Source organism: Neolamprologus multifasciatus, chromosome 18 (genome assembly GCF_963576455.1).
Source record: "Neolamprologus multifasciatus chromosome 18, fNeoMul1.2, whole genome shotgun sequence".
Taxonomy (NCBI): Eukaryota; Metazoa; Chordata; class Actinopteri; order Cichliformes; family Cichlidae; genus Neolamprologus; species Neolamprologus multifasciatus.
In genome coordinates, this window is record NC_140456.1 from 14,896,535 (window position 1) to 14,916,050 (window position 19,516).

The 19,516-nt window shown below is 41.2% G+C and overlaps 1 protein-coding gene across 1 annotated transcript; it reads right to left on the minus strand.

Annotated features, from left to right (window-relative positions):
• Positions 1-15,587: 15,587 nt before the first annotated feature.
• LOC146497571 (protein THEM6-like) lies at positions 15,588-18,124 on the minus strand. The gene is made up of 3 exons (XM_085139627.1): positions 18,007-18,124; positions 16,949-17,453; positions 15,588-16,804 (listed from the first exon to the last, which is right to left on the minus strand). The coding sequence occupies exons 2-3, from the start codon at positions 17,447-17,449 to the stop codon at positions 16,697-16,699; spliced, it is 609 nt and encodes a 202-aa protein (XP_084995753.1). The 5' UTR covers positions 17,450-17,453; positions 18,007-18,124; the 3' UTR covers positions 15,588-16,696.
• Positions 18,125-19,516: the final 1,392 nt, after the last annotated feature.

Here is a 19,516-nt window from a genome sequence, read left to right on the forward strand (position 1 = left end):
CGGCAAACGACGAATGGGTGCTTTACCGCCACCAACTGGCACGGAGCGGGAGTGAGGCGAACACGTTTATCATACTGCAGACATTCTGGCTTGATGTTCAGAAATGGAGGAAACCAAATATTTCATTCGATTTTGCAAACTGTGTTGTAACGTTATTTTGGTTATTCTCTTAAACTAATTTAAATTATATATGAAGTCTTTAAAATTACTTCGAGAAAACAAACCATAAAAAAATATAATATTCCAAAGCATCTTCCCACTGAAATCATTATCTGAGATAAATCACGTCTCCTATTATAGTTGTTTTTTCTCCGTCTTTCTCTCTCTCTTCGCTAATGTGGCGTTTAATTTGTAATCTGTCTAGATGTCTATATTCACTGTCTATATAACGGGGAAGTAAGGGTACTTAAATTGAATTCTAATAACGTTTTACATGTACTCCCTACATTTTTAAACAAATATCTGTACTTTCGACACAGACGTGTTACTTTTGGTTAATACGGTGGCCCCTAGAGACAAAGCACGTACAAACTCCAAAACACTTGCAAACTCCAAAACACTTGCAAACTCCAAAGCACATGCAAATTCCAAAACACAACGGAAGTGCTCCAGGACGCTAGGGGCAGTGTTGAGCTTTTGTTACCTAACTACACAAGCCAGGAAGTACCAATGACCGGATTTGGGGTCTGCAGCCTTTTTTTCTTTTTTTTTAAATTAACTTTATTTATCACATTTTAGACATACAGTCAAGTAAAACAGGGATCACATAAAAGATGACATTGTGGTAGTACAATGAGGAACAGAGAGAGTGACAAGGACAGTGAGACAAAAGTGAGTACAAAAAATAAAATAAATTAAGGGGAACATAAATAAACAAACGTTTGCAAGAGCCAAAATCAAGTTAGCAGTTTCAATCGGTTATAGATGTTAACAGTCTTGAGAGCCTTAGTGTTTTTTGATGAGGAGATTGTCCTTATATATTGTGCAAGTTCCATTTTTAATACAAGAAGTTCAGGCTTTCGGCCGAGGACTTTGCTTTTGTGTTTATGAAATTTTGCCAAAAATAAAACCAAATTTATAAAGAAGAAAGCATCATTGTCCTTGTCTTTAAAATTATAATAGCCAAAGATAACATCCTTATAGTATAGTTGAAGATTAGGGAGAACAGAGTCAGTAATAAACTTGTGGAAATCCTTCCAGAATTTACATGTAAATTTACATGACCAAAACAGATGAGAAACTGTTTCAGGTTGCTCTTGACAGAATGTACAATTTACATTTATTTCAGCCATAAATTTGGACAAATATTGTTTGGTAGGGTAAAACTTATGAATCAACTTAAAGGAAATCTCTTTAATTTTGTTTGTTAAGAAAAACCTTTGTGGTAAAGTCCAAACTTTTTTCCATTCAATATCTGTTACAAAATTGGCCCAATAAAATATGGCTGATGGAACAGAGACCATTGCATCCTGAAAGAGAGATCTTATTTTGGTATTTATAGATTTATGAGAAGAAAAGCAAACATTGCCAAGAGAAGAATGTAACACATCCGGGGGAGTGACCTGTAGTGGAGCACTGTGGGAGCATCTGTGTAACATGGACAGACCAGATGGGATGGCATCGAACACTATTGAGAATTCTTTAGGAATTTAGAGTTTCCTAATGTGTTTGCAGCTTGTTATAATTCTAGACAAAGAGGAGTAGCAATTTTAATACATAAAAATGTTAATTTTACAGTACTTGATACAGTTATAGATCCAGAGGGTAGATTTCTAATTATTAAACTATCAATAATGAACAAAAAACTATGTATTGTAAGTATATATGGTCCAAATGTTGATGAACCCTCATTCTTCCACGGATTTTTTAGTGCACTCTCTGAACACCTTGATTGCACACTCATTCTTGGAGGCGACCTCAACCTTGGACTAAATGAAGAAATGGATAGGCTCAACACAACAGGAACTCAGCGCAATTGGCAATCCACAAATATAATCAAACAGTATATGAGCGACTATGGCCTTTGCGATGCATGGCGCTCCCTTCACCCCAACAGTAAGGAATATACTTTCTTCTCACATGTTCATCACTCCTACTCTCGTCTGGATTATTTTTTGGTCAGCAGCTCACTGCTGAGTGACATTTCAGACACTGAGATTCACCCTATAGCTGTCAGCGATCATGCTCCTGTATCTTTAACACTAATGCACAAGAATAATACTACGCCAAGTAAAAACTGGAGATTTAACACATCACTACTTAAAGATGAAGACTTTATTAAATATTTTAAAAAGGAATGGATTTCATATTTAGACTTTAATGACACTCCCGGAACATCTGCTTCTGTTCTATGGGAAGCAGGAAAAGCTGTGATGAGAGGTAAAATAATTTCTTTCTCATCACACAAAAAGAAAGAAGAAAACAAAAATATTCAGGAATTAGAAAAAACCATCAACTCCTTAGAAGAAGCCTACGCGTTCCACCAAGATCAAGAAATAATGAACAAAATATGCAAAACAAAACTAGAATTAAATGAAATTATTAATAGAAAAACACAATTCCTTGTACAAAGACTTCGCTTGCAGAATTTTGAACACAGTAACAAATCAGGTCGATTTCTAGCAAACCAGTTAAAAATAAATAAAGAAAAAACAACTATATGTGCTACTAAAGATTTATCGGGGAACACAATATATGACCCTGGAAGAATAAACAACATTTTTAGGGATTTCTATGAAACTTTATATTCACCACAAATAAACCCGTCTAAAAATGAAATTGATTTGTTTCTTGACAACGTAACTCTTCCAAAATTACTAGACAGTCAAGCAATGGCACTGGATTCGCCACTGACGCCAGGTGAACTCCAGGAAGCCCTGATAAGTATGCCCAATAATAAGGCTCCAGGTCCAGACGGCTTTCCTGCAGAATTCTACAAAGAATTCTGGACAATTTTGGCACCAGTATTCCATGGAATGTTGCAGGAAATCAAGAAAAATGGCAGACTACCACCAAATATGAATTCTGCTAACATTAGTCTCCTGCTAAAACCAGGAAAAGACCCTTTATTTCCCTCAAGTTATCGTCCAATATCCCTTATAAATGTAGACCTTAAAATAATCTGCAAAGCTCTCTCAAAGAGATTAGAGAAAATAACCCCCCTCTTAATTCATCCTGACCAAACTGGTTTCATAAAAGGTCGGCACTCCTCAACAAACACTCGTAGATTACTTAATTTAATAGACTACTCATACAATAAAAACATTGAAACCATAATATTATCTCTAGATGCAGAAAAAGCATTTGACAGAGTTAACTGGAAATTTTTATTTGCAACTTTACACAAATTTGGTTTTGGAAACTCTTTCATAAATTGGATAAGAATATTATACAATTCCCCAACAGCTCGTATCAGAACAAATGACCAGACATCCTCCAGCTTTTGTCTCCTGAGGGGCACCAGACAGGGATGCCCACTCTCCCCTTCACTTTTTGCAATTTTTATCGAACCTCTAGCAGCAGCATTTAGACAGGCTACAACAATTAAGGGCATAAAATGTAAGAACGTAGAACACAAAATCAGTCTCTATGCGGATGATGTGTTGCTTTTTCTGCAAAACTCACAAATCAACCTCTCTGAGGTAATTACTCTAATAAACTGGTTTTCAAGAGTTTCAGATTATTCAATTAACTGGCCAAAATCTACAGTTCTTCCCATTAACTGCTCCTTCTATAATTCATCTTCTGCCCCACTACAATCTGGAAATATTAAATATTTAGGTATTAATGTTTCTCCTAAGCTTTCAGACTTAATTAAATTAAACCACATCCCACTTCTAAAGAAAGTAGAAGGCGATCTGACTAGATGGAAATCTCTACCCATATCACTCATGGGAAGGGTCGCCACTATAAAAATGATGATCTTGCCAAAAATAAATTACTTATTTTTAATGATCCCTAACAAACCATCACAAGATTGGTTCAGATCTCTGGATTCACATATTTCTAAATTCCTTTGGAAAGATAAACCCCCGCGTATCAGCTTAAAAACGCTACAAAGAACCAAGGATAGAGGAGGATTAGATCTGCCTAATTTTCACAAATACTTCTTAGCCAACAGGCTTCAGTTCATCTCCGAATGGTTAAAATGTACCCTCTTAGATGAGCCCTGGCTAGATGTTGAACAGGCACTATGCAATGATCTAGAGATTTCAGACCTACCATTTATTAGCTCAAACATCAAAAGACATGAATGCTTTAAAAGCATCAACATCAGCTTTTCTCTGACAGCATGGTGGGAGTTTCTAAAAATAACGGAGTCTTCATTAATCCCATGCAAACGTACACCTATCTGGAATAACCCTGACATATAACAAAACAATAATATGATTAATTTCCCAGAATGGAGTTGTAAAGGAATTAAATACTTAGAACATATATTAGAGGGAACAGAATTTATTCCATTTGACAGACTAGTTACACAATATGGGATCAACAAGAAAAGATTTTTAGAATATCAACAAATTAAATCCATAGTAAAAAAGAAATTTAACCTCAGTCAAGTTGAATTACAAACACCACCAAGTGTGGTTCAATTTCTTACTCTTAAATCCCCCAAACTATTATCTAAAATATACAGAACACTTTCTAAAATAGATGAATCAATATCCCTTCCTATTGCAAAGTGGGAAGCAGATTTATCAGTCAGCTTAGACCAAAACGTCTGGTCTCAGATTTGCTTAAAAACCTTTAAATTGATTAAAAATCCCAATCTGCAATTAATACAATACAAAATACTGCATAGAGTGCACTATACAGGTCATCGAATGTTCAAGATGGGCTTTACATCCGCCAACAACTGCTCACACTGTCAAGGCAATACACCAGACAGTTACAGTGGGGCAAAAAAGTATTTAGTCAGCCACCGATTGTGCAAGTTCCCCCACTTAAAATGATGACAGAGGTCAGTAATTTGCACCAGAGGTACACTTCAACTGTGAGAGACAGAATGTGAAAAAAAAATCCATGAATTCACATGGTAGGATTTGTAAAGAATTTATTCGTAAATCAGGGCGGAAAATAAGTATTTGGTCACCTCAAACAAGGAAAATCCCTGGCTCTCACAGACCTGTAACGTCTTCTGTAAGAAGCTTTTCTGTCCCCCACTCGTTACCTGTATGAATGGCACCTGTTTGACCTCATCATCTGTATAAAAGACACCTGTCCACAGCCTCAACCAGTCAGACTCCAAACTCCGCCATGGCCAAGACCAAGACCAAAGAGCTTTCGAAGGACACCAGGAAAAGAATTGTAGACCTGTACCAGACTGGGAAGAGTGAATCTACAATAGGCAAGCAGCTTGGTGTGAAAAAATCAACTGTGGGAGCAATCATCAGAAAATGGAAGACATACAAGACCACTGATAATCTCCCTCGATCTGGGGCTCCACGCAAGATCTCATCCCGTGGGGTCAAAATGATCATGAGAACGGTGAGCAAAGATCCCAGAACCACACGGGGGGACCTGGTGAATGACCTGCAGAGAGCTGGGACCAAAGTAACAAAGGTCACCATCAGTAACACACTACAACGGCAGGGAATCAAATCCCGCAGTGCCAGACGTGTTCCGCTGCTGAAGCCAGTGCATGTCCAGGCCCGTCTGAAGTTTGCCAGAGAGCACATGGATGATACAGCAGAGGATTGGGAGAATGTCATGTGGTCAGATGAAACCAAAGTAGAACTATTTGGTATAAACTCAACTCGTCGTGTTTGGAGGAAGAAGAATACTGAGTTGCATCCCAAGAACACCATACCTACTGTGAAGCATGGGGGTGGAAACATCATGCTATGGGGCTGTTTTTCTGCCAAGGGGACAGGACGACTGATCCGTGTTAAGGACAGAATGAATGGGGCCAAGTATCGTGAGATTTTGAGCCAAAACCTCCTTCCATCAGTGAGAACTTTGAAGATGAAACGAGGCTGGGTCTTCCAACATGACAATGATCCAAAACACACCGCCCGGGCAACAAAGGAGTGGCTCCGTAAGAAGCATTTGAAAGTCCTGGAGTGGCCTAGCCAGTCTCCAGACCTCAACCCCATAGAAAATCTGTGGCGGGAGTTGAAAGTCCGTGTTGCTCGGCGACAGCCCCAAAACATCACTGCTCTTGAGAAGATCTGCATGGAGGAATGGGCCAAAATACCAGCTACTGTGTGTGCAAACCTGGTAAAGACCTATAGTAAACGTTTGACCTCTGTTATTGCCAACAAAGGTTATGTTACAAAGTATTGAGTTGTATTTTTGTTATTGACCAAATACTTATTTTCCACCCTGATTTACGAATAAATTCTTTACAAATCCTACCATGTGAATTCATGGATTTTTTTTTTCACATTCTGTCTCTCACAGTTGAAGTGTACCTCTGGTGCAAATTACTGACCTCTGTCATCATTTTAAGTGGGGGAACTTGCACAATCGGTGGCTGACTAAATACTTTTTTGCCCCACTGTACATCCACGCTCTTTGGTTCTGTCCACCAGTGCAGAAGTTTTGGCACGAGATATGTGAGGACTTATCAAAGTGTCTGAAATGTAAAATTCCAACCTCCCCTTTAGTATGCTTGTTGGGAAATTTGGATGATGTCACTACAGAAACTAATACAGTCCACATGGTTTTTACTGCCCTATGCATCGCCAAGAAAACGGTCCTCATGAACTGGAAAAATAAAAATAATCTTAATTCTAGCCAATATAGAAACTATCTAATAGATCACATTAGTCTCGATATAGCCTCTGCCACCACATTAGATCAATCCCTCTGGGCTCCTTTGATCGGCTCCATCACCTAGCGGGGGTAGGGGGTCGTGGTTTGGTCCCGCCTTGGCTATTGTGGTTGATGTGGAGGTTGGGATGGGCTTAGGGCACCTGGAGGACCCCTAGAGACGTTATCCCTGGAGGGCTTAACCCGGGGGTTGTGTTCATAACCTGGTTAGTGGCTCTGGTCGCTCTCAGAGGTTGTTCTCCTCGTGGCCGCGTGCAGCGGGGCTGGAGGATGGTCTGTGCTGGCGGACGTAGGTTACTGGCCTGGTGGCCTGGCTGCCCCTGAGTGGATCCGGGGCGGGCGTGGGGGTTTGGGGTTCGGGGCTTCGCCTCCGTGCTGGGGCTCTGGCTGGGCCTTGGGGGCTTCGGTCCTCGTCGGGGTGTCGCCGAGGTTGTGGGCGGGTGGGTGCACGGGGGCTCAGCCCTGGCGCGGGGGGCTCTTGTGCATCGGCCTAACCGAGGGGCTCTTGAACTGGCAGGGAGGTTGTTCCATCTTTGCAGGAGTCCACTCTGCAGGTGGGGGAGAGACATAGGAGAGGTGGAGAATAAACTTAACCTGGGTGTCTGTGTCTTGTGTAGTCTGGGAGATGATTGAATGTTGGGGTGGGTACAGTTTCCTCTGCGGTGGGGTAGAGTGGGCTGCCCCGGGTCCTGTGGGGCTTGGCGGTGCTGCTGCCGTAGGCCCCGGTCTGGATGGGCCTGGGCTCCCTTGCCTTGGTGGATACCGGAGGACGGGGGTGCCTATTGGGGTCAGCGGGGGAGCTGGCCCTAGGGAGGGACACCCTCCCCTCCCTTCTTTTCCTCCCCATCCCCGGCTGCCTCCCTCTTCCCGCTCCACCACACCCACCCACACAGGTAGGGCTTTGGGGTGCGGGTGTGTCACCAGGGTGCAGGGGAGACATTCCCCCCCCCTGTCCTCTTCTGGCCACCTGTGCCTCAATTTTATCTCACAACTTAGACATCCACATTACTTACACTCTCATAACACACACATATATATATACAGGGCCTTGAGGGTGGGCACGTTAACGGTGTCCAGTAGACGTTCTGTGTATTCAAACCTACCTCTGGCGCCGGTGCCCACCTCTCAATTTTAAATCCATGTAGACATTGAGGGTTCTCGGGAGGGGCCGTGCTAACACCTGCTGCTCTCTGGCAGCAGCACCATGCTCTCCCTTGTTTTAAATACACTTTAGAGCAACACGCAGCAACACTACACTTGAGTGGGAGGAGGGAGGTATGGGGTCTTAACACACCCCCGTTCTCTGCTAGCCATCGATGCGGGGGGGCTGGAAAGAGATGCTGGCTGTCCGATTGGCCTCCCTGCTGCTGCGGAGCCTGGGGCGGTCTGCTTGCCTCCACCCCGGAGGGAAGGGTAACATCTCTTGGGTCTGGGTGCCGTTTCCCCCTCTGGGGGCGAGGATACCTGGACCTACCTGGATACCTGGATACCTGGGGTATAGAGTATGTTTGGGGAGTGTGATTGTGTGTACATGTCCATTTACATTTATTCCTACGTTGGGTGAGTGCTGAATGTTTGTATATGTGTGCATGAGGGTGGGAATGCATGTCTGTGTCTGTGTGTGCCTGTTTGTCTGTGTCTATATGTCAGGTCGGGTCTTAGACTCCACCTCTCTGGGAACTCCCAGGCCCTCCAAGTGTGGAGGCCTATCTCCCCTCACCACACTCCCTGCCGGTGACTGATGCCCTCAGGGGTCGGTGCATTGTTGGTTCTTGGTGTCCGGGGCTGGGCGCTCAGGTCATGTGCCAGCTCACTCCCGGTGGCTACTTGGCGGGGCCTGGCGCCTGCTGCTCGGTCAGGCCTCTTCCGGGGCGCGGAGGGCCCTCGGGCCTCCGGCCTCTGTGCCTGCGGCTCGGTTCACTCTGGCACAGCTGGCTGCCGGCGGAGCTGGCGGGCACGCCGGTGCAGCCCCCTCTAGCTTCTGCCCGGTGGCTACTGGGTGACCCCTCGTCTGGGGATCCTCAGCCCTTCCCATGAAGGTGTCACGGATGCCCCTCCGGTGGTCCTCCTTGGGCTCTTGCACTCTGGGGCCTCTGGATGTCTGGGGCCTGGATCTCCTCCATGCCTGCTTCATGCCCTGGGGGACAGGGCTATGGCTCTCTACATCCTCTTGCAGACCATTACATGGGGAAACCATTTGAATACAAGCGCGCCGATCCACACAGGTGTGCACACGGGTGTTCACTGTTCGTAGACTTAAATTACACCTTTCTTGGCTGCTACTTCAAAGCACATTGTGCGCTGTCTGTCCTGCGTGCTGCACAACAACATTCAATATTTAGTATTTACTGCTGTTTACACTTAGCTAGATTAATGCGATGGTGTTGTGTATAGTATTTTGCTTTGTTTTGTTTTTTTTTTGCTTGTTTTCTATTCTTTTTCTCTCAACAGGTGATCCCGGAGATATTTTTCCCCCCCCCTTTCTCACTGTCCCTCTCCCCTTCTGTTTTTCTTTTCCTTCCTCTTTCTTTCTCCCTTTCCTATCCCTCACTCATGTCTGTCCCGTCTGTAACAACTGAAAATAAAATAAATAATAAAAACAAAGGTCGATCAAATGGACCAATACGGCAATGCCATGATGATCCATTTGGCAAAATAAATCCATTGGGTATCCTTGTTGGTCTTCAGACAACAATTCTGACGGCTAAAGAACCAAATGGGACAGGCGAAAAAAAAAAAAAAAGAGAGAATTCTTTAGGCGTTATCGGTACATTGTATCTCCTGAGGAACTCAGAGTAATTATATAACAGTCCATCTTCTCTATATAACTGACTAACCAAGATTATTCCATTATTAAACCAGTTATTTAAAAAAAGAGTTTTATTTTTATAAATAATATTGCAGTTATTCCAAATAAAACAGTTTTGTGGAGAGAAATTGTGTTTGTAAATCAGCGCCCATGCCAAAAGAATTTGTTGATGAAAGTGAGAAAGTTTCAGTGGTATTTTTGGAATACTATAATTGCAGAGCAGTAGGAAGTTAAGGCCGCCTAAATGGTCTGCAGCCTTAAAGGCCGCATTTTAAGGCCGATTATGTCACAGCGACACGACGAAGGCTGTCCCAATTCAAAGGCTGCTGGAAATGCGTCCTTAATTTCCCTGAATTTTAAGGATGGGTCGGTGTAGCCTTCATGGCCCAACATATCCCAGATTTCATAGTGCGGCTGTGGTGTGGATAATTTTGCCGAAAAAAACGGCGGAAGCGGAGCCAACGAAGAGTAAACTTTCAGAAGTAAGTACTGAATATTATGTCACTTATTTATGCGCAAATGTTTTTATAATGAAGAACATTAAAACATTACTGTTGGCCACATGTCAGGAAAGTTATGTGACATTAGCGATGTTTGTACTAACTTGGTTTTAAAGCCTTTACTTCAAAATATACGCCGTTCAATAGTTGACTTAAATCTTACAGAGAATGTGATGATTTTATGGATAATTAAAGTCAGTCATATATCCACAAACACAACAAGCTGAAAGTCAGTGATGCTGCTCGGTTTGCAGTCCTGAATATTACGGCGCAAGCAGGATTCACTGCACTGTTAATGTTAGCTGTGTTATATTGCTGCCTCTGTTCGGTGGTGTCGAGCCAAACGGACTTTAACATGTGTTTGAACGAGCTGACGGTTCACTCATTAAGCTGAAAGAAAGATGCTTTAATCACAGGAGTCACACATGTGTCCACTGTACCATCTGGGAACTCTTCTTGTTTCGTAATAACACAATCCTCCTTCTTTTGTGCTGTTTTGTAGCAGTGTATACACCTGAGACTGTCACCTGTCTGTCTGTCCTGCACTCTCTCTCTTTTTCTTTCTCTCTGATTGTGTAATAAAAGTATGAACATGTATTTATAAGTTACACTTGTGTTTGAATCCTGCAGCTTACCACACATTTGATTTCCATGTGTGACAACTGCAAGTGTCCAGAGTGAGGACAGACTGAGGGACCCACTGCTGCACATCATCTGTGAGGCTTAGCGCCCCTGATGATCCACCAGGACAAACTCAGCAGTGTGTGAGGAAGAGGAGGAGGAAGAGCCAGCAGCAGCTGACAGATGGAGAGAATAGACAGACTGTTCCCTGTTTGTGAAGGACTGCTAAGAAAGTTTAACATAACTAATTGTCTGTCCTGAATCAGTCTTATTAGGTAATGTTCAAATAATTTTATCATTCCAGTGTTTGCAGTGTGGGAGAAAGTACTCAGGGCCTTCAAGTTACACACTATGAAAGGCAGAAACAAGTTTAATATTCAGAAACCTAAAGTATGTATCAGCAGCAGAATGGACCTAAAAATAAATGTTTGTTTCAGTTCTATGAAGCTTTGAGTATTTTGGATTAGTAGCACTGCTGTGTTTATTGCATCATATTGCTGTAATTGTTTATATGCTTTATATATTCTGAGGTAAGTTGATCTATAGTGTTACATCATATTCTATAAGGATGTTATGTGTTTGTATACTTTCTGCCCAGTTTGACCCATTTAGCAGAAGTCAGCCTGTTTAAGGCTCTGATATCTATTCTGTATGACTTAAAGCAGTTATGACATGGTCTGTTTTTTTCACCCAATAAAGGAATATTTAATATATCAGTCTACTCTTCATTTTATCAGAAACAGTTATCACAGCTCATACAATTTCTTTTTACACATGTATGTAAGCAATGAGCCAAATTTAGTAATGCCAACATACTGAAGGAACAACATTTCTCTCTTATATATGATACACCTATATATGCACTGTCAAAGATACTTGTCTTTGAGTGAAGATTTAAGGTGATAAGACATATAAATAACTGCAACTTGAATCTGTACTGAGGCTCAGTATTTGACACGGAGTTCATGTTCACTGCTGTAATAGCTAATAATGATTAATATAATAACTATAATATTGGCCATATTATATTTACATTACCAAAGTGATATGACTTTAGTCTCATGAACAACATCAGCTAATTGTTATTTAGTAACTAATCTTAAATGACTGTTCAGTACAGAAATGAAGCCCAAAAATCATGTTTTACTGTCCTGTGGTCTCAGCCTCAGATACTTATCAAATCACACAAAGCTCTTGTAGAAACAAACAAACAAATGAACAAAATATGTTTTCCTTCATTTCTGTCAAACAAAGTTGTATGACACGTTTCCAGCGGTTAGTATCATGGTTGCTAGGCAACCTGGGAAGCGGAGACTAGACCGTCCCATACAGACAAACTTGCCGTTTATTTTGCAAATCGAGCTCAACACTGCCCCTAGCGTCCTGGAGCACTTCCGTTGTGTTTTGGAATTTGCATGTGCTTTGGGGTTTGCATGTGTTTTGGAGTTTGCATGTGTTTTGGAGTTTGCAAGTGTTTTGGAGTTTGCATGTGTTTTGGAGTTTGCAAGTGTTTTGGAGTTTGCATGTGTTTTGGAGTTTGCAAGTGTTTTGGAGTTTGTAGTGCTTTGGAGTTTGCAAGTGTTTTGGAGTTTGCAAGTGTTTTGGAGTTTGTACGTGCTTTGTCTCTAGGGGCCACCGTACTAGGGGCCACCGTAGTGTTAAACTGTATCATTTATAGCGTTTATACTCGGGAGTTAGCACACTATGGGAATAACTGCACGCAGTCTGCGCGTTTGCTGATGTTTGTTGAGCTTTGTCAAGGTTGCATTGGAGTGAGCTTCTGAGCATGCGCGATGTTTTCTTAATGCGATATGATACGGGACTTTGTAAAGAGACAGTTTGGCTTGTTGAATTCTGTATCGAATGCATCAAATGCAATTAAAAAATATCTAATAAGTATATAATAAAAATATATCATACACAAGATATAGCAAAAAAGAAGAAAAGGGTTAAACATCCGAGTTCCAAAAAATCTGAATTTTTTGGGCTATTTAAGGAAGGAAGGCAGCTGTTGTACCTGCTGGTTTTAGCCCTTGCTCAGTGAGTAAAATGGGTCGTTTCAGACATTGCATTGAGGGAGAAAAAACTTTGATCAGAAAGTTGATTGGATAGAGGAAAACTTAAAAAGAAGTGCAGAAAATAATTGGCTGTTCAGCTAAAAAGATCTCAAATGCTTTGAAATGGGAAAGAAAACCTGAAACATGTGGTAGAAAAAGGAATACTACCATCCGCCTAGATCATAGAATAACAATAATGGCAAAGAAGCATCCAGTGATGAGCTCCAGAGAAATAAAAAAAGATCTCCATTTACTTGTGAGTACTTCAGTAATCAGAAGATGCTTATGTGAAGCCAAACTGTTAGCAAGAAACCTTCATAAAGTACCACTGCTGAAAAAAACACATGTATGGAAAAGGTGACAGTTTGCCAAAGAACACATTGACTGGCCTAAAGAGAAGTGGTGCGATATTCTGTGGACAGATGAGAGCAAGATTGTTCTTATTGGGCGTAAAAAGGGCCACTGAATACAAGCCACAGTACACTTTGAAGACCGTAAAACATGGAGGTGCAAGCATAATGGTTTGGGGCTGTTTCTCATACTTTGGAGTGGGGCCATTTATCACATAACAGGCACCATGGACCAGTTTCAGTACCTAAAAATACTGGAAGAGTTCATGTTGCCTTATGCTGACCCTTAAAATGGGTGTTTCAGCAGGAAAACACCCCAAACACACCAGCGGGCAACATCCTGGTTCCAGACAAAAACAGATTGATATCATGAAGTGGCCAGCCCAATCCCCAGACCTCAATCCGATTGAGAATTAGTGGTGTGAGCTCAAAAATTCTGTTCTTAAAGCAAAACCCAAGAATGCAGAATATCTGCGAGATCTCGCAAAAGTTTTAGTCGCATTCTTCGGAGGCCACCAGCTCGAAGCCGACCGGGAGGTTGAGGCACGATGTGCCGGGAGAGTGGTGTTCCTCCCGGCTGTAGTAGGTCTCGACCTCCCGTTAGCTTCGAGATGGTGGGTGTCAGATCTCCGAAAACGTCGGAGCACTTTTGCAAATATGTGATGTCTTGTAAACTGAGCAGATTTCTGATGTTTACACAACTACATTCACGCCTCAAAATATCTTAAAAGTGTATTTTGTGACCCAGAAAGAGTAATATTACAACTAAGTAGCTGCCGCCATTGTTGGAATTCAACTTTTGCGAAATCTCGCAAAACTTTTGAGATCTCGCAAAACTTTTGCAAAACTTTTGCAAAACTTTTGCAAGATCTCGCGAGATCTCACAAAAGTCCGTCTTAATTTTTTTCTCCCATGTCCCCTGCGGGGCTCCGTATGACTCTGGTTTTACGTGGCCTATCAACACAATTTAAAAATTGGTATATATCACCCTATTGCTTTGTCATCTTGAGGTGGTCATGGGATTGACTTACCACTTCTTCCTCAGTCAAACAGCAGCACTCATGCGATTGTTTTGCTCCCTTAGCTCCAGGTGTTGTGCCAAAAAGTGATCGTCTGCCAGAAAGTGATTGCTGTCCGCGGGAGCGCGCAGCTGCTTAAAGCTGTAGCATCCAGATGACTTACGTAGACAGCCACTCCCTGCAACTGATATAAGGTGGGGTAAGGTGAAGACAGCTTCAACCGTCATTTTGTTGAAAAATAGTATCGCAACCGCACAGCATTTTCTTGTTAGTAACGGTAACGGCGTTGTAACGATAGGAATACTAATTAGTTAGATTACTCGTTACTGAAAAAGGTAATGCCGTTACTTGTAAGGGGTAACGGCGTTACCAATTCCCCTAATTCCAGCGTTGCCCCTAATTCCCATCACTGGTCTACATAAACATCATTTCTAATGTGGGCCGTGCTGTATGTTGTAGGACAGTGACATGTCTGACACTAGCCATGTACCAGCCTGAGAACACTGGTGTGGAGGGGGAGATTGCATTCAAACTTCTGAGTTTGAATGCAAAGCAAATGTGTTGTTTAAACTAGAGACAGCACTTGTGACTGAACAATAAATACTGTTCTGGGAATGAATTAGATTTTACAGTGACAATGAATCTTCCATGGTTTGTTGCATGTTTAAAATCTCAGTTTCCCTGCACTTGACAGCTGTCAATGCCCATGATATTGAGATGTTCTTTGTAGATGTGCCTGTATTATTGACTGCTTTGAAATTTACATTGAAAACCTAAAAACCTGAAAGCAAGGTCAGAAACATATTCTAATTACAAACACTGCTATACAATGAAATGAAAAGAGTTGAATGTGGAAGAAATGGCAAAAATGTGGAGGTGATATTTCTGTGATTGTGTATTTTTGGCATTATTTTTGTCTTTTCTGGAGTATAATGAAACCCACATTTTGGAAATTACACCTGTGCCTGTACATCCTTGGGTTCTTGGTCACTGATGGGGGGGACTTTTCTAAATGGATTAAAATGTCACAATTGTTGGCACTTTCACGTGGAAGGATTTTGAATGGATACCTATCATTACTTTGACGATCACATTTTTAATCTGGACTCGTTATCTACAAATATAGTAGTAACTAAAACTGTAAAAAGCACATTTTCCTGTAAAAACAAGATTAATTTGGTGATGGAAAAATTAAATACATAAAGCTACAGCATCTAAACATAACTATAACAGCCCTGTACTTATGGTTTTTGAAAGTTGCAAATGCTGCTTTTCCAGCTCTGAACAACAAAGGAAAAACTCAGAAAGTCAGAAATTTTAGATTTACATGCCAAACGTTAACTGTTAAATGATCACCTAAAGGCTGTTTAAGATAAATTAAGTACATTAGCTGTAAAAATGTCCCGTGAAGTTCTACAAACCAAACTGCATGTGTACTTTGCTCACAAAGACAAAAACAGTGACCCAGTTTCCAGAGCATTTTTAATTGAAAAAAAATGCACTTAAATATTAACAAACACAATAAATAAATTTTGATACATTTCAATCAATCATAAATAGTTGGGACATAAACAGAGAATGTATAACTTCAGACTTAAAAGAATCTGGTGATCAGTGCATCAACAACATAAATAAAACAGATTAGACATCTTTAAAAAAAATCGGATTTCCTTCACACAGAACAGTACATTACTTTGGTCACAAAGGAAAAACTCTGATGCATTAACGAGAACATCTTTCAAATCGACCGCCTCAGTGGACTCAAACACCACTCAGACATTCATTGGTAATTGTGCGTTGCAGGTTTTGAAAAGTTGCCAGCAACCTCATGTTTGCTCATTACACCCATCAATCGAAAATATAAGCACGCTCTCATAAAATGACACGCAGGCCTGATTGAGGGGCTGTCCTTTTAAAAGCAGGTATTTTAATTCTTCATTGCACCGATATATTCATCCCTCATAAGAATTTTGGTTTTCTCCCTTAGGTTAATAATAACTTTGTGCAAAATACTGATAGGGAAATTAAAACAATCGTCAGCACATGTTCATTATATCCATTCAAGTATTTCATTGCACCCATGTCTTTTTTTTGGTGAAAAGTTATAACGCGTTCTAAACTACTAGAAACAGGCACAAAAATATTCTGGTTGTTTCAAATCATGCATTGACGTCAGTGGAAGATTACATTTTGTTCTACATGCTTATCTGAGGTTAGAGGATTTTGCTGAATGAGAATGAAGATGTGTAATGCTGGTCTACTTACAGTCAACTACTGAATAAGCTGCAAGGGTAAAGCTACAAACGCCATTGTGATCCATTTACATACCGAGCATTTGAAACCTTACAGTTCAAGTTTTCATGTTCAGCTCCCCTCGGGTCAAAGAACTTTACGTCTTACAAAAATACACAGCAGGTAGAATTTATCCAAAACAGATACTTCTGGAAGTCAACTAAAACACTCTACAATGTTTAAGTGTTTGTGTGCATGTATATGTGCGTGCAATGCTATATATGATATGAAATGTGTCGACACTCATGATACGCAGCGTCATGGTGTGGCTTCACTTGTTCTTTCCCTCTAGTCCACTCTCTGCTCTCAGGGCTTGGCTGCTGGCCGCAATGAAGTTCATCCAGTGTTTGAGGTCCTCCGGAAACTCCGGGCACTCGATCTATAAGCGGACAAAGTGTTAGATGAATAAAATTGATTAATCAGCCAATAATACTCATAGTTTTGTGATACTAAAATGTGATGATTTTGTGGATTCTACACCTGAACAGAAGCACTTTGAGGATGACGCCGCCACTTCCCTTACCTTCTTTTTGCAGATAAATTCAATGATGGTTTCGGGGCTGCAGTGCACCACATTCTGCCTACAGAGCATGATCGCAGAGACGAAGCCATCTTTCTTGGATACAAAACGCTGCTCCAAGTAAAAGGCTTTCTCGTCCCAGCCCAAAACTTTGGTCCGAATCTCAAAAGCCTCACGGAAGACCAAGGAGCGGCGGTACCGGATGGTAGACGCCCCTACCACCAATTTCGCTCCCAGTTTGCGTGAGGCCATGAACAGTCCATTTCTCATGTAATGGTGAAAGCGTGCAAAGTCACACTCCCTCAGATACCGAGAGTTGTTCATGTGGCCCAAGTAGTCCAAATCATGTGGAAGGACCATGCCTTCGATGCTCTGCTCAGCTAAAATGTCCCGTATCCTGGGCTGGAACCATGCCTGGATGAACACCTGGGCCCCTCGCAGGAAGTACCAAACATCCAGGCTGCAGAAGAGCAGGAGGAGGGCACCCAACGCCAACAGCAACATCTCTCTGGAGAAATAGTTCAAATATTAGTATCAAAAATGAAAACTGAAGTCTTTAGAAAAGAATGTGTTTATTTGCAATGTTACAGTCATTGTCTTTTTTCTTCTTTTTTTTTAAATAAAAAAAAAATTAAAAATAAGCCTTTTTTAAAAGAGTCTAAATTGATGATTGCCTTCAGTATTAAAATAAATGCATCTTTGACCTCATCAATGACAGTGCAGATGTGAAAAAAAAAAAAACAATAGATCAGTGTTTCCCTCCTTACACTGACTTGAAATTAACCTGGCTAAAAATACAGAAGCAGCATATTTTCACAAGCAGTCGATTCAACCTTGAGGGGATTGTAAAGCTAACGCTTCTCCTTTAAAATGAACGGCCTGCAGCCTGCTGTCAAAGCCAAATCTGTTAGCTTAGCCGCTAGCTGCCAGCAGCCGGTGCCCTCGGAATTAAAGCGAGCACAGCCTCCTCGCACAGCCGCCACACTTCAGTTCACCATATCAGACATTAAGCGTCAACCATACAGACGGCAGAAGTATCTTTTAATACTCGTGAAACTCACTGCGCGTCCTGAAGAAAGTGCTATCATGGAAAGCGGTGCAACTTGAAGAAACCGGTAGAATCATTGAACATAATTTCCGGGTGTATGACGACAAGAAGCCTTATTGGTTGACCTGTCGGCATGGTTACACGAAAACGTTTACGCGTTTTCCAGGGATTGGCGATGCCACAGTTACACGTGATTTAGTTACTTATTTATTTTATATCTTAATTTATTCATTTGAACCTTGGTTAACACAGAGACGGTATGTAAGGTCGTTCCGTGCGCCCTTTCATTCACTAGAAGTTACTGTTTACTTTGTATAAGACAAAATAGTGCTTTTTAAACATAGCACTGCCAATAAATAAAAACATATTAATAATAATAAAACTACTTATTAAATTTTATGGTACGAGAGTTAGTTGGGTTTTTTTTAATGTTCTAATTAGTTTCCGTTCCTAGACAGCTTTCTCCTTTCAGTTGAATTTGCATCTTAATAATATAATATGGAGGGTATTTGTCAGGTAGATTTCAGAGATTCAGAATAGTAATTACAATTACAACACAGCACTTTGTGGAGGAATTTGACTCATAAGGCCATTCCAAGTCTCAACAAATGTATGTATCAAATCCTCAAAAGGCAAGACTAAAGCTAAGAATATTTCCTAGAAATATTTCTTTTACTTTAGTTTGTTTTGTCAGTAGACAACAAAATCTCAATTACTATGTTTTGAAATTTTTTTTATTACAGTGAATATTTTTCTTCACTCATAGTTTGTAGCTTTGCTTCTTTGTTGGGACACTTTTTATTGTAAGGTAAAAATCCTACAATAATTCAGAGAAAACCTAACAATCAGATGACTTCCTATGAGCAAGCACTTGGTGACAGTGGGAAGGAAAAACCACCAACAGAACCAGGCTCAGTGAGGGGCAGCCATCTGCTGTTACCAGTTGGAGAGAGACAGGACAAAAAGGGATAGGCTGTAAAAGTGTAAAATACGTAAGGTTTATGGCCAATAATGATACTTAGTCTACAGGTGGCACCTTAGTTACAGAGTAACAATGTACTGGATTGACTTTATCTACACTTTTATGAATAGTGTAGATAGTGTATTCTTTTCCGGGTACTTTTTTCCCCACTGTTACAAACCTCTGAACCAATTCTAGTTTACAGTGGACATAAAAAGTGTACACAGCCCTGTTAAAATGCCAGGTTTTTGTGACATTCAATGGTATTAACTCAAAATGTGCTTCAACAAAGTATTAGGTTTTCTCCTTGGGTTGTCTCCAAGTACTCAGATTTCCTCCCACAGTCCAAAGACATGCAGTTGTGGTGGTTAACCGGTGATTCTAAATTGCTCATAGGTTTAAAAGGTTGTCTGACTCTTGGCGTTAACTCTGCGACAAACTGGCGACCTGTACAGGGTGTACCGCACCTCTTGCCCTATGGTAGATAGGCTCCAGCCCCCCTGAAGCAGGGGTGAACTGACGGATGAATTGCACAGGTTATAGGTGACATGAAAAGTGAGAT